The sequence below is a fragment of the Spodoptera frugiperda genome, chromosome 12, assembly GCF_023101765.2.
Source record: "Spodoptera frugiperda isolate SF20-4 chromosome 12, AGI-APGP_CSIRO_Sfru_2.0, whole genome shotgun sequence".
In the NCBI taxonomy this organism is placed as follows: domain Eukaryota; kingdom Metazoa; phylum Arthropoda; class Insecta; order Lepidoptera; family Noctuidae; genus Spodoptera; species Spodoptera frugiperda.
The window spans coordinates 3,053,381-3,074,955 of record NC_064223.1 but is presented as its reverse complement, the minus strand read 5'-3'; the positions used below and the strand labels follow the sequence as shown (position 1 = coordinate 3,074,955).

At 36.0% G+C, this 21,575-nt stretch overlaps 1 protein-coding gene across 5 annotated transcripts in view; it reads right to left on the bottom strand.

Annotated features, from left to right (window-relative positions):
* Positions 1–21,575, bottom strand: part of LOC118263055 (aquaporin AQPAe.a) — an 83,526-nt gene that overhangs the window by 36,728 nt on the left and 25,223 nt on the right. For 4 of the 5 annotated variants that reach the window (XM_035574813.2, XM_035574815.2, XM_035574817.2 and 1 more), the window contains one exon: positions 3,059–3,255. In XM_035574813.2, coding sequence (XP_035430706.1) covers positions 3,059–3,255 — 197 coding nt within the window. Of the gene's footprint in view, positions 1–3,058; positions 3,256–10,025; positions 10,368–21,575 lie in introns of those variants that run through there. The other variant, XM_035574816.2, reaches the window with a different exon arrangement.

Sequence of the window (21,575 nt, the reverse complement as noted above, 5' to 3'; positions counted from 1 at the left end):
CGACTTATTGTCAAATGAGATGACATAGGTGTAAATGTGACATGGTGTTAATTTATACTAAAAAGTGAGAAAAGTTATAAAATTAATGATGTATACTATATAGTTTGAAACAGATGCTCCCTTTTTTTATTATATTGAATAGTAATTCTTATTATTTTTGTCACTAGGTCCAAAGTACTGTCTATACCCAATCGCTACAGTAATTTTCGCCTTGAACCCAACCCGATCATATACAAGCAATTACTAGCATCGTTAATATTTGTCACAATAATATCGACATATCAACAAGTACGGTGTAGCAGACCATGCTACATTAATCATTAACAAATTGAATGTTATCAGCATCTCTAAGAGTCACATGACATATCTTAATTTATCATTTTTGTTCGATTGATCGGAATAATTTAATGCACCTTTATAGATCTATCACTTGACCTCGTCTGATTAGCAATCATAAAATATTTTTTATTAATATTTCGAAAGTCCCACTTATGTCATATCAAATTTAATTTGCTACGTCAAAACACTTTATAATTGTTTTTTAATTCCATGTTTCCTTTCACTGTGAAGATTCGTATAAATATTTTTGTAGCTATCAAATTATCATTTAACCATACACGATACATTCGCCTTGACCCAAGAGAAGAGACATTAAACAGAACAAATGACACGCCTATCGTTTCGACACTATTGTTAGCGAAAACAAAATATCGATAAAGTACTGATCAAGTTTCGATTTGCATATCACTCATGTAACTTAAAGTTCCACCTCTATGTACTCGCTGTTTCATGGTCAACGATACATCAAGTTTGGTATCATAATCACAATCATAATATCGAGGTGATACGTGATACATTACGTTTTATCATAGAACACTTATGTAAAGTTACATACGTATATAACTGTCAAAAGTTCGAGGTTAAAACTATTAAAATTAAAAGAAAATCACACATTTCATGTTACCGTTATGTTGATAATTTGGCTAGTTCATGAAACAGCCGCAGGGTTCGTAAATGCGTGACGAATAATACCGTATGATCGTGACCACTTGGCTGTCTCAATTACACTCTCATACAAATTGTTTGAACTATCTATATATGGTGACAGTAGAAAAATATTAACAAATGGGTCATGGAGATGAATAAGATACGAGTGTGTTTAATATTCACACAATAATTTGTTGACACGAGATACGCGGTGTGATTGCAATTGTTATACTCGTTCAAAAATGTTATCTTTCACAACGTTTCGTTTGTTGAACAAATAACAAAAAGAAAAAAATATGCTGAACTACGATGACTAGATAAATTAAATTCTGTTTAGTAACCATACATACTTGCAGTTCTTTAATAATAATTCAAAAAATATTTTACACATTAATTGTACGATTTTTATGTCTAAACACACCAAAGGCACCGCTTTAAAAATCTAAAAGCCAATACTCGATCAGTAACTAGTTCGTATGTCAAGGTTAATGTATTGATATGTTTTGCATATTGGCCTTTTAACGATATTGAATGTAATGTGTGATACATTTTACGCGCGACCGCTCGCGGGTCTGCGACCGCGTGGGAAAGGCCGGACGTAGCAAGAATTGTCGGATTTCACGTTATTGTTGGTAGCATTATGTTATTGCAATGTTCTATGTTCTATTGTTATCGTGAAGCGAGATCGTTTGAGATCGCTTATTATCTCCGCGGTTATGTTTGTACTAGGAGATTAGATATATAGCTGGAGGCAAATTAGTCTTAGATAGCTACCGGTTACGATACAATTTAGTGTGTCAACTTTATTTAAGTTGACATTGTACGACAAGGAGATCGAGGAAATTGTTATCTTGTAAACCTTACTTAAATATTCATTAGGACATTGTAATTAATATGATTTAAATTGGTCATAAATTCGATCATATTTATAATTAATTGTCGGAGTGAATCTAGGGTAAATATGAACCAGTTTTTATTTGAATACGCTAATCTTTTGAGCATTCGTTCTTACGTGTTTGATCGATTCGAAAGAGTACTAAGTACTACATCAAAGTGAGGATTGTATGTATGTATGTCACGGGCTACGGGTGTATCGCAACGTACAGACAGACATCACAAAAGCTTGCTGTGGCGTTACAATAGTGTTGTGACAAGTACCCTGGTATAAAGATACAATGCCTCGCAGGTTGGACCTGCTCTACTACCGATCATTGTTGAGAGAAGAGTTATGGATTACTGTAGTAGGTGTATACCTACTATATATACCTGTACCTGTGTATTATACCTAATAGTTTCGTTTTTGGGAAATACAAAAAATGTTTAGAGTCGTTACAATTGGTTTTTTGCCAATGAATCTCAAATATATCTCAAAATTTACTAGTTTTTTTTTATTATTATGTCATCTAGCACCTTAATATTTGACCGTAAATAAAATATTTAAAAGTATTAATTACCTACTACTTCTCAATCGTATCGTAAGAAATTCTATTTTTAGACTAGACATGTAAAATAAGCAGGTTGAGATAGTATTTGCATTTTCTATCATTTAAAACCTGAATGATATAGAAATCGAGATTTATTTGTATATATGTATAAACTTGACCGGTCATGTTTTTATACAAATTATGTAATATTTATACATGTTGTACCGTATATTTAAATATTATTTAACATTTTAAGTAGGCAATATTGATATCGATGATAATGATTAAAAAGCCGAAGAAATGTTTCGTTTTGCTTTCACACAACCAAAAGGAATTAAGAGGGAAATGTGTAACTATTTAAATTATGTGATCTAGATAATTTAGGGAACAGAGAGTAAAGTTCCCTAAGAAAAAGAGGACCGACCAGGCGAGGTGATCATGCCTGGCGGGCTGGCGGGATTTTCTATAAATGGTTTATTTGCATGTAAACTTCAGATGTGCGATGTAGGATTTTTATGACGTCATCCGTTAATTTGCTCGTCGATAGTCTAAGTGCGACTTCTGTCATCTGTTAGAATACCATTATTACTGATGTATAAATAAAATCCCTACTACACTATTTTAATAGATACTAGTCTAGTACTGACCTGTACAATAGACCCGACGAGTAGACCGAAGCAAAGTGCGATACTGGTGACTTGTGGGGCGTTGGTGCTTGAGATGGTGATGCAGGACGCCACACCGATGGACACCAGCACGAAGGTACCCACCAGCTCCGCCACCAGCTGCCTCCAGATCAACTTGTTGTCTGTCACATCTGACAGACCGATGATTGAAGAGGTTCCTGGGAAAAAGGAGAAATTGTTTTGTTAATGAATTGTAGTTTTTAATTCAACATTGCGTATAATTACATAGATTTTGTTATGTAATTATTGTTATTTTAAGAGTCAACGTTTATAAATGCATTTTCTGCTTTCAAGCAGCCCAATTAACTGACTTAGAGAAATAGCGGTGCAGATATTATGAAAAAAAAATATAACTTTTTAACCTACTATCGAAATGAATAAATCCAAACCAGAATACCAGACCAAAACCAGGCACAGAAATACTAAATCAATACAAACATTTATTCATCTTCGTAATCGTAGTAACTAGATATTTTGATTATATTATTATGATGTTGAATATTTAAAGTAATACCATGTTCATAGTGCTCGTAGTAACCTAATTCATTGCTATACTAACTACATTGACTACAAATCACGGTTTACGTAATATTTGGAGAAAAATCTCTACTAGTTTAATGACATACTACATACATACTAGTCAAATGCATACATTTGACACAAGAAACAAACTATCAAATACTATAACATTATTGACAAAAGTTTAAAGTCTAGCCTCTAGACTATAGGTAACTAAAAACCTGTCTACGCCTATAAACCGTATCGATAGAAGATTCGATACAAATCTAAAGCTACATTAAGATGAGTTGGAACGAATGGGAAGGAAATTCCCGCGTCTGTCTCTAATGTAAAGGAACAAATACGATTAGTTCGCAATTTAAGGAAATACACTAAAAAAATATCGTGAATAAGAGAAAAATAAGGAAGCAATTAATTTTCTGATAAAAAAGTGCATTTGTATTGCTGTTTTGGAAATACCTACATCATTATCTGCATTGTATTTTTTTTGGTATTAATTTCCATTGCACAATATCTACCTAATAGAAATTTATATGGAATTCCTTAACAAAGTATCTATGTACTGAAAATAGGAGAAAAACTGTTATAAAGACTGGCCACAATAAAAGCTTTCATCTAAATCTATACAAATAAAAATTATTGGTGTTCGTTAGTCTCGCTAAAACTCGAAAAATTAATTAATTATAATAATTGAAAGCAGGACACCAAAAGGAATCAAAAGTTGTGTAAACCAAATGGATTTGTTGCCTTATTATAGAGTAGGTACTTCTTACAAACGTAAGCCTTAAAACTAGGAAAGGTTAACCCAGCATAACAATGTAATTCATAAATATTTATTTCTTTGCCCACAAAACTACGTGACTTAACATTAATAACAATATTACCTACATTAGGATAAATATATTTCTTAGTCATTTTAGAACTATTTTTTCCAGTCACTGAAGACGCCACTTGTTACACAGCTCATGACGATGTTTTATCAAGTAAGATATTATACGTTAAAACGGTAACAATTGAGTAAACATTCAACGATACAATATTTATTATATAAAATTCTAAAGAGTGTCAAGTGGAAACATTACTTGACACTCTTTACAATTTAGTATTAAAGTAATTATCATTGTTAAAGTATTATTTCAACTATCTTATTCGAGAAAATTATCCAATGACTTCTCCTGCCTAGGGCGAGGCGAGACGGAGTGTCAAAATTTATTGACTAAAAACCACCCGTTTCTACTCCTGCTCTTCGAGTCGGTAACCTGCTAAATAGTCCCCAGCTCTGAAATAGGTTCACTTAAAATTTTAATGCGGTCAAATTTTTCGATAAGTATAATAGATGACACGCTCACGTTCAATAGAAATAATTGCAGTTAATACATTTTGATATAAAGGTGCAGTACTTTTATTCAGGATTTCGCTAATCTCTATAAAATACCGATAACAGTATAACTTAACTGATTTTATGGTATCGCGCGATAATTTATTTTACTAACATGGAACGGATGGATCAAGCATGCGAGTGTGAATGCGTTTACACCTCTAGCCTTCGGAAGTATGATATTTTCTTCTAGTTTCTTGTGGTCGCAGTTACAATATGATATTGTAACTAAAGTTTGATATGTTAGTCACATCACTATTATAATAACCTGATCCGGTGTTCCAGACTACCTATCGAGTTTATCGGGGCTCCGGCTCGAAAAGCAGGAGTAGGAACGGGATAGTTTTAAATCAATAAAGAGTGCGACACTCACTCTCGCCTCACCCAAGTCGAGATGGTTTCCCCCCTTAAAAAACCCCCTATAATATTTAGGTAACAGTCAAAAATTTTGAACATGTGCGAAAAGCTATATTATTTTAAGATTGTACGCATTTTAAATATCGTCGTTATTAAAATCGAGTTTTTCTTTGTACACGTGTAATTAAAATATATTTTAATAATAATTATATGTATATGAGGAAATGATTAATTTTATTCACGATTAGTTATTTATTATATTGTAAAAAAATGCAAACCCGTCTGGAACTCAGGTGTTAAATCTAACGTTAGGTTATCTAATAAAGTTAGTATGCTAATAAATGTGTCAGCTACGAAAAACTAACCTAGCTATTTTTTTTAATCCTTTATAATAATGTGTACATTATTTTTTGCTAACTTCAAAATTATCATTATAAAAGTTATAATAGAAATTATAAGTACTTATAAAATACCATATTTAGCGAATTTTATATATACTTACTAAAATTAATAAGAAATAGACCTAATAAAGGTTGATCAAAGAAAAAGTTTAGTATTTTGGAACACCTTTTTCGAAACAGCTCATAAAAAAGTTTTAAATGGAACTCCATTTTCGAATTGGTTAATAAAACATGCTGTATCACTAACATGCATTAATTTATGAAAAAAATATCTTAATTTAACATGTATAAGAATACCGTACATATTTAAATACGGGCCTAATTACAAATTCAAAATGATAAGAACGAAAATGTATATAAATTTTCATATAGGTTTATGTACATATTATATGTACCTAAGTATGTGCAAGAGTTTGGAATAATGTGGGTTATTAACACTGAATTTTTATCTCGAAAATTATGTCAATGTGCCTCTCAACCATTTTACTCTACAAAGATAAATAAAAAAAACATATTCTTACCTACACAATTTATAATCACCATTGGAATCATCATCAGCCTATAGCAGTCCACTGCTGGACATAGGCCTCCCCAATTGTTCGCCACTTTGCTCTATCACTAGCGACTCGCATCCAGCTCCTGCCAGCCATCCTGCGCAGATCGTCACTCCACCTCGCCTGGGGGCGTCCTACACTACGTTTACCGAGACGCGGTCTCCACTCCAGGACTCGCTTACCCCAACGGTTGTCGGTCCTGCGGCTAATATGGCCGGCCCACTGCCACTTCAGCTTGCTGATCCGGTGGGCTATGTCGATCACCTTGGTTCTCTGCCGAATCACTTCGTTTCGAATGCGATTTCGGAGAGAGACACCGAGCATAGCCCTTTCCATAGCCCGCTGAGCGACTTTGAGTTTGTGGACCAGTCTAGCCGTAAGTGTCCACGTTTCGGCACCGTATGTCATTACGGGTAGGACGCACTGGTTAAAGACTTTCGTCTTTAGGCACTGTGGGATTGACGATGAGAAGACTCGACGGAGTTTTCCGAAAGCTGCCCAACCCAACTGAATTCTCCTATTCACCTCATCCTCAAAGTTGTTTCTACCTAACTGCAACGTTTGCCCGAGGTAGACATATTTCTGAACAACTTCGAGGACGGCTCCGTGGATCGCAATCGGTTCCGGTAGAACATGTTCATTGAACATGACCTTGGTTTTGTCCAAGTTCATCCGTAGGCCGATGCGTGCAGAGGAGTCAGCCAGGTCGTTCAGCATCCCTTGTAGGTCCTGCAGCGTTTCTGCCATTATGACGATATCATCTGCGAATCGCAAGTGAGAGATGTGTTCGCCATTGATATTGATGCCACGTCCTTTCCAGTGCAGCGTCTTGAACATATCCTCCATTGCATTAGTGAACAGTTTCGGGGATATGACGTCCCCTTGTCTCACTCCTCGATGCAATGGTATGAGACGTGTTTGCTGATTCTGTACTTGGACGGACATAGTGGCGGCTTCGTAAAGACATCTCATCACTTGGATGTATCGCCAATCAACCTGGCATCGCTGCAAGGACTCCAGGACAGACCAGATTTCTATCGAGTCAAAGGCCTTCTCATAGTCCACAAATGCTAGGCACAGGGGCTGATTATACTCTTCGGTTTTCTGTATAATCTGCCGCACTGTGTGGATGTGGTCTATGGTGCCGTATCCGCTCCGAAATCCAGCCTGTTCGGGTGGTTGGAATTCGTCGAGTCTTCGCGCAAGACGGTTCGTGATCACTCTTGAGAACAGCTTATAGACGTGGCTTAGAAGCGAAATGGGTCGATAGTTCTTCAGAAGGCTTTTGTCCCCTTTCTTGAAGAACAAGACGACCACACTTCTGCTCCACGCCTCTGGAGTTCTCCCTTCAAATAGGACAGCGTTAAAAAGCTTTTGGAGCTCCCTCAGTACGGGTTTGCCTCCAGCCTTTAGCAACTCTGTGGTAACGCCGTCCTCTCCAGGGGCTTTTCCATTTTTAAGCTGCCCAAGAGCAATCTCGACTTCGCCAATGCTGACTTCTGGCAGGTCTTCAGTGAAATGGCGCGTTAATGTAGCTCTAGAGTCCTCATTTTCGGGATCAGGGCGAGATGCATGCGAAGCGTATAACCGGCTATAGAAGTCCTCTATTTCCGAAAGAACCGCCGGCTTAGAGGCAACAACTTCTCCAGTTGCTGTGGTCAGTTTCGTCAGGTGGCTTCTGCCGAGAGATTGTACGAACACCTTAGACCCCCGATTCTGCTCGATGGCTTTTTCAATAGAAGCGGTATTAGAGCACCGGAGGTCGTGCCGCACGCGTTTGTTGATCTCCCGGTTCAGTGCTCGTTTTCCTGACGAAGTGACGGGTGGGTTTTCACGTCGTTTCCTCATCAGCCCCAGGGTCTCCTCGGAAAGTTTAGACTTCCTGCCCTTACGTCGCATGTTACAGAATCTCGTACCTTCGTCCCTGAGGACTCGAACTACATTTTCTAGGTTCTGGTTAACGTCCGTTGTGGTTTCCAAGGCAGCAAATCGGTTTTCCAGATTAAGCTGGAACGTTTCAGATCCAGTGATGGTTTGGAGCATAGTAGGTCGGAGCCTGGACTTCATCAAACGGACACGTTCGGCTTTAAAGTCGATATTCAGAGTGCCTCGGACAAGTCTGTGATCACTGCCGGTGTTAAACCTGTTGATCACGGAGACATCTCTGAATATGTATCGCCTGTCCGCTATGATGAAGTCGATCTCATTTTTTGTCATAGTGTCGGGGCTCCGCCAGGTCCACTTCCTTTGGGGCTGCTTTTTGAAAAACGAGTTCATCAAGAACAGCCCCTCTCGTTCGAGGAAGTTGACCAGCATCCGCCCCCTATGGTTTCTGACTCCAAAACCATGGGATCCTACTACCGATTCACTGCAATTCTGTACTCCCACTTTAGCGTTAAAGTCTCCCATGACAACATTGTAGTGGGTCTTAGTAGTGAAGTGGAGGGCCCTCGATATGTCATCGAACATTTCCTCCACCTCATCATCTGAATGTGCCGAGGTCGGTGCGTACACTTGCACCACCTTAAGGCTGTACCTCTCGGTGAGCTTGATAATGAGGTACGCTACCCTGCTCGACACACTAGATATTTCCACAACGTTATCAGAGAGAGACTTATTGACCAGAAACCCAACGCCACCTTGGGATTGTTGGTCTCCCTCTCGGAAGTACATTAGGTGGCCGGACTCTAGGGTTACGGTGTCCTCCCCTCTCTTCGGACTTCGCTTAACCCCAGAACGTGCCACCTAATCTTCCCAAGCTCCACCTCCAGTTGCGCCAGATGCGAGTCAAGCCGTAGTGTGCGTCCGTTGTACGTCGCCAGGGTCAATTTGTTTTGGTGGCCTCCCATAACCCGGGGATTCTTCGCACCCCCTGCCCCGCCGCTACCATGACCGCCACCGTGGCCAGGCCTAGCGGGGCCGCCGGGAACTAGGGGCCGCGGCCTAGTTCTTTTAAACATTGGAGGAGTTGCCCGTAATCGCCACGCTGGGCAGGCGGGTTGGCGATCGCAGGGCGTAAACTTCTCGCACCAGTGATGCTGCTGCCCGTCACTGGCCTGTAATTTAGTTTACGCCTTAATAGTGATGGTTATCCCGCCATCAGTCGGTCGCCAGAGCCTCGTTCGCTAATCGGCAGGATGCACCACGGGCAGGTGAGGTTGGCATTTGGGCAAAATGGTGGTAGTTCACCCCTTACACCCCATTGGAATATTAAAATTGTATACCAAAAGTTCTAGAATATTTTTCCAAATTACATGTAAAACTCCTGCGCATGCTATCATTAGTATTCATTTAAAATACTCATTGATATACATACAACCACTCACTTAATTTATTACGATAAGATACGTTGAATTTAAATTTTCGTTTTGCAGTTAATTCGTTAATATCAACTAAGGTAATACAAACAATAAAATTACATTAAAATACACGACTGCGCATGCGCTGATGACGCTTCACTATCTCACGCAGCGTTTGTTTACACGTAAATGTTTATATTTTATTAAAGCCATTATTATTTTTATTTAATGCATTATTTACTGAAGAAAAATGAAATAAAGGTATATGAATTGATTAGTAATTTCAACGGTTATTTTTCTAACGACACAAATGCGCGTACGCATTATTACTCGCACACAATCGCACGTTTTGTCAATAAAAATTATATGTATTCGTATTAACGGTTGAATAACATAAATAAACAAATATAAACGACTTACTCTTCTGCATTTCATCCATAGCGTAATCCGTTTTCATTTTTGTCGGTTTCAAAATAACTTTTCTATGAAATAAACACTTTCGAGTTGAGTCCCCGGCTGTTATAACTTCACCGACCGCACTATTTCGAAATTCGAATTAAATAAAACACCGTGAAAGTGTAATTTGATTTGTAATTGAAAAATTCCGAACACGCTCGCTGAGAGCTGTTGTGTTTCGTAAAGCGTGCGTGTGAGACTACCTTTTCTCGTGGCTACATACACTTGAGTGCGCGAGATCTCGCTTGGGGATGTCAGGTACAGCACTACAGACGCCGGGCGGCGAGTGCACCTTACTTTTTATTCTATGTATCGTGAACCTAGATGTTAGCGAATTAATTCAGAACTGGCCGCCTGACGTCATAATTGCGGAAACAAAAAAGTTACGGAATAATACGTTCGACTTAATTATGTTCTCTGGGCTTATTCATAGGTTGTTATCTATGGGATTTTCGCAAATGATTAGTTTGTCTCGAAGTTTCTTATAGATGGAAAAATACTTAATTTTCTTTTTTAAATATTAGGAGTAGTTGATAAAATAAAATTACTCGTTCTGAACTAAATTTAAACTATTACGAGAATGTTTTAAATTAAATAGACCATGTTAAAGGATGACTTATCAATAACTTCAAAATACTAATATTCTTTAAAAATTTAGAAGTACAAATAATCAAGAGTTGGTCCGAGAATGCGCCCCTGAGTTATCCCGCAAATTTTATAATAATATTAGGTTTTGAAACTAGCTAATATCCTGAGTTTACGAAAACATCTTCCTCTTATTTACATTATATCGGGTTAAAGAATCTGTGGCTAACCAAACTATTACCGACACAATTTAAAGTAATTGTCTGATAAAGTACCGGTTTCGAAAACGATAGAATGAAGGAGATAATGCTTCATTTATAGCTACAATGTAGACAATCGCTTGACGAACCTATACATATGTTTACAAATGTACGTTATATTGTATGTCTGTACTCTACGACAACAATATATCAATCACTGCTTCACTACTCATCTAAGATCTATTCCTAATATCTGTTTCTATTGTTTGTTCGCTTGCCTAGGTGGCTGACCCTTGGATAGCTTTCTCCTACGCTGTTGACTGTCACTACCTTGGCTGTGGAGAGTCTCATAAGTTCATCTACTTCATCATTAACGACTCCAATGGATTTACCGTCAAGGCTTTCATGTCAGTGACCCTTGAACAGCTTTCTCATAAGTACCATATATGTCTACACGGTGCTTTGTTGGTCTAGCGGTTAAGTGCTTCGTGTCCCGAAATTCCCGATTATTATTCGAGTGTTTTTGTTAAGACATCTTGTAAAAGGTTTGATTCGATTGCCGTAAAGTCGACATCTGAATATTCATATTATTTGTTTACTGTTATCAAATTCATATTAGCTTTATTCCGTGGTATCATAGAACAACTTCTAAGACCTTGACCAAAGAGAGGAAAATTAGATGCAGAATTTATAGTGACCGATAATGTAATCTGTTGGACATTCCCCCTAAAAGAATTAATAATCTTCTAAGATTAATGGAATCAAAAATCCATTTTGTGACTATTCATAAGTATGATTATGAATTATGTTGTCAAGTTTAGAAATTAATATTAACAGGAATGGAATTTGGATATATGGGAATAAAGTTAATGACATTCCCATATAAACCTCATAAAACGGGGCTTAATGAAGACGATACCAATTTTGTTGCCCATTAAAATACTGCCTATTAACGTACTATCACCTTGCATAGCTCACACAGTCATAAACTATAATAAAGTTGTTTGGTTGATACTAAATAGTTACTTGTATGTGAAACTAGTGGTGCCCTGTGGTGTCACTTACTTAATTTAAGAGTTATTAAGTGGGCATGAAATAGTAAAATCTTTTTGCTTATTCTGTTGCAGAGTCGTTCATGTAACGATTTGCCTCGAGTAAACAGTAGGTTTAGACAATAAACGGACACACTCTTCATTAATATCGACATGTCTCTGTTGTGTTACTACGAATACATCTTCGTTTTGGTTTCTTTGATGTCATAGCATTCCTTCAAGCTTTATTGCCTTGCTAATAAAATGAGTAGTGTAGAGGCAAGCCAGTTAACAAGGTCTTCAATGCAAGGTACTTTAAAGTTCGCAGTCAGGCAGGTGGCCTACGCATGCTCTAGGAGATTGATACTTCTGAATTTAATTACACTTTCAGAATGTACATATATGTATGACTTTTATGCTGTATGTGCTATGTGCGTAATTCATGTTATAAGCCTGATCACAAGTGCAACTAGGTTTGAGAGATGGAGGTTTATTCGTATTGAAAAAGCAAGCAATATTGATTAAGCATAACAATTTCCACTATTTTCTTAAGTGGAGTTTTTTAGTGGAATGAAGTGGGTTTCCTTTTTATTTTTGTTTTGTGAAAAAGCAAGTCTTGTTGACTTCGGAAAGTGACTATTGTTACCTTTATGTATAGTCAAACAAAGTTGGCAGTTGACCATTATTAGACGATATTCGCTTGCACTCAGCGCGAGGGACCTCAGGAAAACCGCCCGGTCAAGAGCAAGTATTGCCACAAACATTTCTTAAAAAAAGTGTACTACCGAAAACTTTGCCGAGAGTACTTGTGTTATAAAGACAAGTACCTAATACATTTTGATTGCATCCTGACCATTTAATTCCATGACTCTACAGAGTAAACCTGCCAAGGTAGCCACATTACCCAGTTTCATATCATAAAACGTTGTTTATAGAAACGTTATCAGCTACAATAAAAATTCAGAGGTAGCAATGTGTGCCGTAGATAAGTAGGCACACAGCTGTAAGAAAACACTTCATGTTTGAACAATGAGTGAGATACCGCCGTTATAAACGCGGCTTATAAATTTAAAAAGTTATTTTAAAGCTGTTGTAAAAATTTGACACGGTTTTTTATATATAATGTAGATTTTAGAATGATGGGTGGATTAAGATGGTAGCTAATATTTTGCACTTATTTCGCTTGACTTGATTTATATATACGTGCAACCGGTTGCCACATAACGTGTAGCGGGTTCGATTCCTGCACGAAGCAACTCTTTATGTGATCCACAAATTGTTGTTCTGGTTTGGGTGTCATGGTATATGTAAACTCGTATTTTTGTAAACGCACGCATGGCATAGGAGAAACGTTTTAAAACATAAAAAAACACTCTTGATGATAATAACATACAGAGTATTCATCAAACATTCCTATGCGTATCTGAGTTGCGTTTGATTCTTAAGAGTACCTTACACTTAAAAGAAAATATAAACAAGTATTAAATATTCTTTTTATATAATATAAAAGTGCATCTGCAGTCAATATATCGTAAAAATATAAATAAAACAGCGGATAAAGTTAATAACCGCAAGAGCTGGACAAACGTGTTAGCAATGCATGATACCTGAGTTCATTCCCGTCCGTTTACGGCTGAATACTTTACAAACCTGATGGGCAGGGTGGTGCATCCTATACATATGTGTGTATAAGCCTATATATCTTACTAATATAATAAATGCAAAAGTTTATGAGTGAGTTTGTGTGTATGTTTGATAGGTACTCAAACACGTCAAAATGGTTGAAGGAATCGGGATGAAATTCCTTTACTACTTTTAGCAGTTAGCATTTTACCTGTGATTTTACTAGTTAGCATTGTAATCTAAACAAGATCATATTATTAATGAATAATTAAGTGCTTCTTATTTCGTATGTAAGAAAAAATACGCCGGTTTTTCCGACAAGTAGATCAGCCTAATCCAATAAAAAATGATAAAAAGTCTATTTAATAATTCGATTTTTTGCTACTTAATCAAGTCACCTGTCATAGATGGTGGACTTGCCTATTGCTCTATATCAGGTTTAAATCTTGATACCGCAGCACTACTGGGAATTTTGAATTCGAAAAACCCAGTAAAGTTAACTAACCACATGACTAAAGAATCAGTCAGCAGAACTAATTTTTACCTACTAGATATAATATATGCATGCTAGTCTATAATTAATCTTCAATCTACATAGTTGATACGTTTTTTTAGATATAGGTACATAAGTAGTGCGTCATCTCTAAGTCTAAGTCTAAGTCAGAGTTGGAAAAGCCTTTTTTTAAGGGAACTGCCTATTTCTGAGCCGTCTCCATGTATTTTAAGTCAAGTATATATCCCTTAAACCTTGACCTTAGTCTGGAATATACTATGCTGAAAACCGCATCAAAGTTAACGTAGACGTTCAGCCAAAGGCGAGATAATCGCGCACAACATAGATCAGGTCACAGGTCAAACTCAGAACCAAATTTTTTGAAATCGGTCAAAAGTTGAAGGGTAAAATGATTTACATTTTACGCCATAGTAGTGATATGTAGCATATCACATAGGCGCAGAGCATGAAGTGAAAATGTGAACTTTTAGCTTTTAAGAAGTTAGAAATTATTATCCACGTTTATAATATCAGACTTTGAACACATACAGGATCAGTTGCTAACATCATCATCATCATCATATCAGTCACAAGACATCTAAAGCTGAACATTGGCCTTCCCCAATGACTTCCAGAACGGTCGATTAGAAGCCTGCCTGACCTGTGATCAGCGGTTATTGACATACCTAACAACACACTTAGTGATGACGTCATAAAGTGTGGCTGTATATCTATAGCAATTAATTACGAAACGTGATTTCTTATAGCTTATAGTGAAAGGTTGATTCCACTGCAGAAATATTGGAAAACCTGATCAAGATATTCCATAATGAATAAGATATTAGTTTCAATTCAGTGGAACGCATGACTAATACTAATCTGCATATTACTCACGATAAGAATTCTAAAATATTATTTATGCATATGGTTTTCCACTATAGGTGGTTAGATATCTTATAGTGTGTTTTTACGCCAAAATCCTGTAACATTATGAGTCCTAAATAGTTCTGAAATGTATAATGGCGCGTTTTTTTATATGTTATGTTATAAGTCCCATGGTATGAGGTGTGAGCTTTTTGCCATATTCCCATGATATACATATTATTAGTAAATCACTTACAATACTTTTTTTTTAACTCTTTGTCCCACACTAGGATTTTCTTCTGTGTGCATTTACGAACATACACGTGACACCCAGACCCGAAACAACAATTTGTGGACACAGAGTTGTTTCGTGAGGGAATCGCACCCTCTACACGTTGCGAGACAGCCAGTTGCCCAGCCACCGCGCCAACCGTGTAGTCATATAATATCTCAAGTCCATTAAAAGATCCTAACTAAAGATCTAAGACGTACAAGGAAGACATAGACTGCACGACATATATAAACGAATGACCTAATAAATGTCTATGAGCTATTTATCTTCAATATTTATGAGATGAGTCAAACAACAAAAAATACAAGAAGCATTATCAAAAACAGTCGAATATTTTTAGAATTAAATACATAATTCGCAATTATATACAATACGGGTTTTACAATGTTTACTGATGTTTTTTTCGACGCTTTTTCATTGTTATTGTGAGATCAAATTATAGGTTGTAGACATTGTTAAGAATGAATTATTGGCAACTTCTGGAAGCTGTGTTTGGTAAAAATAACTTAATTGCATGAGGAATTATTATTTCTGTACCAATTACTACTTAGTATAATTTAATAAGTGTGGTTTTTTTAGTTAAATCTATGGGTATCTTCCTATTTTTTTTTAACTATATTAAACTATTTTATAGCTAAATTATTATCAATTGATATATTATGTATCATTGTTATTGTGACAAAGAAAAGGGTTACCTATTTATTTATTTTATATCAAGTAGGTTAGTTTTATAGGCTTCATAAACATTTTCTAAGATTAATTATTATGGGCCTAAGCTTCTACAGAGAATAATATCTCCATAAAATTATTATGAATACAACCATTTGTATTTAGATAAAACTATTAATATATTGTTTATATCATTAAGATATTAAGATAACAATCTGTATTTTAATTCTAATGGCATCCGATTAGTGTGCCGTGATTATTTTTTGTGTCACGTATTCATACTACGATTAAGAATTAAGATACAATAGCAGATTATCTAAGTACTGCTAATGCCAAGCACATAAACCTATACCCAATCTTCGATTTCTTGCAACTAATTTTCAACCTTATCAACAAAACCTTAAAGTTGAGAATTTATTAAAGATTTTTTAATAAATTCGGGTACCTTTATATGCTTTCATAAGGAACTAGGCTTATACAATTTGACAGCTTGTGGGAATATGATCGTAATGAATTAAATTTTAATATTGTTGATACTACTTACTTATTGGAGGCAAAAAAGATCAGTTTTAAGTGCCATTGTTATTTTTTTTGTTAATAATATTTATCGATAGTAAATATTATGTTGAATCGTATCGTAGATTATTGAGGCGTAGATACCAATTTAAAAAAAATACAAACAATCGAACGATGTATACGTAATCCCACCCAAAACATAAATGTGAAAGGCTGCCAAGTTCGATAATATTGGAATGCTTCGCCTATAAAAGAAGTGAGATCTAAATAAGTACCAAGTTCCATACACAGACCTCAGTTAAAAATAATATAACTTGGCAAGTTTGTTTTACTTTCTATGTTAAAGTTTTCACACACGTTATAAACCTACTAAACGCAATGAGTCAAGTATATAATTTTCTATTAAAACTTGCCAAGTTATATCATTTTTAACTGAGGTCTGTGTATGGAACTTGGTTCTTATTTAGATCTCACTTCTTTTATAGGCGAAGCATTCCAATATTATCGAACTTGGCAGCCTTTCACATTTATGTTTTGGGTGGGATTTCATTTATTTTTGTAAGGTTTATTTTCTTTATTTCTTATTTTACTTTACTATGACTAAATACAAACCTTCGTAACGAATTTTAGGTCGGTACGACCATTGGAAGATATAGATATTTTTTTTTGTTTTAGTTCCTTAGGGGTATGAATTTACACCTTCATTATTTTTAAAACCGACTCACACTTGGCCATTTCCAGATTTTTTCCTTTACCTTGACCTAAAGACCTACATCCATGCCAAATTTCAAGTCAATACGACCATTGGAAGTGGTCTAGGTTTTTGATGAGTGAGTGAGTCAGTCAGTCAGTCAGTGAGTGTATAGTAAAAATAGCTATTTTCTGACGTCAATATCTCAAGACCTACAATAGGTACATTAATGAAATTTTGTATTTTAGATAAGTAAGTAGATCTCGACAGATACTAGAAATTTCATATGCGTAGATAAAATAGATTTTGAGTTATAGGTGGGTCGAACTTGGCCCGAAATGGTTCGTGTAATATAACCCACGGCCGGTGTGTCGGTTTTTTTGCTCGAACTTGGCGGACACACTGCCGTGTGTCTAGATTATGGTCAATGGTTATTTTTATAGAGTAGACACGGTGGACGAAGACGTTGTTATTTAGGCACCTTCATAAAAGTCATTTATTCTCTAGAAACTTATTAGCCATGTCTTGGTGCTATGTGCATTTAAAAAACTAGACACAAACGCATTACCTATGTTCTTTCTACAATGGTGAAAATGATAACAAACATTCTTTCTACTAATATAAACAATCGACGTAAAAATTATAATGCGGTAGTATGACCAGCCCAATTGTTTTCATTCTCCATCCATTCATTCAGTACACCGACCATCTACTAATGCACCTCCACATTAAACAATGGATATTATTGTAAAACAAATTAATATTTCCTCACTGCATGAACTTGACACCGTTGAGTACTCAATCTCTGATGATGGTAACAAATTGGGAGACCGCTATCAGTATGTACGGATTGATACCAAGTGATACCACTCACGACACGCTACCGTAGACCATAGAACTCATTACTGCGTGGGAAACAGAAAAAACAATAGAACAGCAACAAAAAACTTCCTGAAACAAACTATATATTTACAGACAGACGTTCCTTGTTCCTTGAGAAATAAATATAATATACTAACTGTGCAGAAACGGGATATGCAAATTAATAGGCTCTAGGAATCAGTTTACATAGTCTCACAGCATTTTAGATAAGAAAACCAGTTCGTTTATGGGTGGTTGCCAGTGCCAACTTAATGTTTAATGTGCATATGAACATGTTTCTTGGTACGACTCGCTAACTTTCCTCAGCTAACTACATCTTATCGCTAGTATAATATTTAGCCGCTAGATATATCTAGAAACCGACGTCTATTAATAAAACTATCATGAACATATAAAAGCTGAAATTGTTTCCTGTTTTTTACATTTATTTATATTTTAAAGGAAAATTGCTATCTAAAAATGATTGATGGCAAGCCTAGACGGTACTTACAACATCAGATCACGTATCGTATGAAAATAACAGCGCCGCAATGACATTGCGCACGCAGACATGACAATGGCTACCTAGGGATAAAATAAATTAGTACCTACATACCGACTGACGTTAATTTTATTAACGTATGATTTAGTAGAGTTCGTGCGATGTATATAAGTTGTAGTACTAGCTAAAGACATGAATTATACCTACTTTTGTCATCAGAAAAGCCTTCGATTTATGAGTATCTTAATTTTATCGGGTATCAGTAAAGATGAGCCTCTTAGGTATAAGCGAACGTCATGTTATACGTAATTTATTTCCCTTTATACAAATTCATTGGAATGGAAAAATGTCTACCAATTATTAACCTACAAAAAATACCAAAGTAATCTGATTAACATTGTCTGTCATTCTGTAAATGTATCTGTAAATTGCTCAGACACGGTAAGTAAGGTAGTAACTTATAATATAAACAAACCCAGGAAAAATATGGCCGACCATGACAGTGACAATGACAGCAAAAATGGCGCTAACTTGTCAAATTACGTGACACGATTCGCGCGTAAAAATAAAATCATTGTTTATTAGCTGCCTGCTACAATTTGTTTATGGTAATTGTAAAATAAATATTAAGAAATAAAGCAATTTGTAGACGAGTGCTAACTTTAGAGTAAACGCTGATTGTATTTGGGAATGTTATGTAAAACTGATAGTATTGACTACAATTTTGTCTTCTCTTTAGGTGCATAAAATAAGTAACTGATTGCTTACTTACTTACTTAGTTTAATATTCCAATATTAGATACCATACAAGGAGAAATAAATAAAATATCCAATATTTTAAATGGTTGTTTAAGTTTGTGTCCTTATGATGACAACAAGGAAATTCGAAGGCAAGGTACCTTTCATTTATGTAAAGTCATTCAGGTACCATGACATCGGAAGGCACCGTGCCAAGTACCACAGTAAGTAGTTACGTCCGAAAAAAAACTACGATACCGATTTCCCTTAAATATTTTTTATCTGTAGCGATCTCTGACACGGAATACTTACGTCATCAAGTTTAGTTGTGTTCGGCTTTCGTTATTTAAAAAAAAAACAACAGCGTTATACCTATTTCTTATGTAAAAGTTATTTGAACATGGAAAAGCACGCAAAACGTAACATTTTATTTAATATTATTTTAAATGAATTCTAAAATATAAAATTGTATATTCATAAAAGTATTTGAAGTAAGTTTTATTATAATGATTCGTAATAAATGCGCAGAAGTATCCCGACCGTGACAATGAACTGCGCACGCGCTGCGCGTTGAGCGCAAACATTTTGTATTGACTCCATAGTTGTCAATTTTATACTATTTTACACTTATATAATGCATTTTTATGTACTAACAAGCATATATTCTTGTATGCTGTGGTTATTTAGCTTATTTACACAGTCTGTATCTCCCCTCCTCCCCGTTATACAAATGCTTACACGTACAACTACGCTCATGAGTTAAGGAATTTAAAAGACGTAATACGTATATAAAATAATACATATAAGTGCTTTATAGTATTTACAAACGTAAGAAGAGCGATTTGAGACTGTTAAACACAAATCAATAATTATTATTTAGTCCCACTTATCTCCCAGTTATAGGAAGCTAGCTACCAACATCCCAGGGCGATATTTTAATGCTAACTAACTATACTACTGATGGTAACCTAAACCTTCACGGTTGGCAGTGGCGAGTGCGTCCAACGAGGTAACGAATAGCCTTGAGGATGGCCGCTGGTGCAAGTTACAAACTGTTATTACTTATCAAATAATTTTAATCACAATTTTTGATTCATCATCATTTTATTAGATTAGTTACAAATCCTATCTCTATAACGAATTTTCGGAAACGGACAGTATCGACTATAGAAAAGAGAAATACCAAATTTTTGAAAGATGTGAAGAAGTGACACGGGACTTAGCTGCGGTCTAGTAGAGTCTAGAAAGAGAAACCAAGGTATATGAGGATTTTTGGTTCATACGTTACGCGTCCTATCTTATTGAAGCATTTCAAAATATTTCGTAGCTACGTAGCGTCTGCGCTACGCGGCGTAGTATGCTAACTGGGTTTCTACGATTAATGTGGCTATGTGGTAGTAATACACATAGCATAGCATCAATCGATATATATATGAGCTTTTATATATGAGCTAAGATTCACTTTTTATCCCCTGAGAACACGGGCAAAGCCGTTGGCAGAAGCTAGTTGATAATATAATGTGTTAATATCACCTATTTTTTCTTTTCATTGAATCGCTACAGCACACGCTTGCGCTCTTGCGTGAGCTTGTAAATTAGACCAATTGTCACAATAACGAAACATTCGGTGTTGGTCGCATGCATTTGTACAACAGCACACGCCAACAGAATAACAACGGGTTATTTCCTACCAGTTCATTCTATGACAGAGAAAATTGAGCTATTATCTTGTCAATCGCTATATGAAACTGTAATAGGTGTAATAAATTGTTTATATGGCAGGATGCTTTAGTTTGTTATATTTATTATAACTTCATACAGAGCCATGCTTCGGCACGAATGGGCCGGCTCGACCGGAGTGATACTACGGCCTCACAGAAAACCGACGTGAACCAACGTTGTGTTGAGTTTCGTTGTATGAGTGAGGTTAGCGGGGGCTCAATTATTCCCTTGCCCAATCTTTCCAATCTCCTATTCCCCAACAACCCTTAAATTCCTAACCCCCAAAATGCAACGAACTTGTAAACGCTTTTGGTGTTTTGGATGTCCGTGGGCGACGGCTATTAATTACCATCAGGTGACTGGTCGTTTACAGACCTATACCATAACAATATAAATAATATATAATGTGTGTGTGTGTACAAAGAATTTGACGGCCACGTGGACAATTGGGTATGAGGATGGCGCCACTTTGGCGCCGAACAAGACCAATTCGTACGGGAAATACTGTGACTAAAACGACACAAGAATTTCATCCTAATACTTAATGTAACCACAACAGTCATAGAATCCAATCATTAGAAAGCATTTAATAAAATAGAAAAATATACTCTATAGAGCTTGCTTCGTATTCGAAAGCATCAGAGATCGTACAAAGACAATTACGAACATTAAACCATAGTTATTAGAAAGAGCAATTCTGTAATTATAATCTAAAATAGAAAAGCAA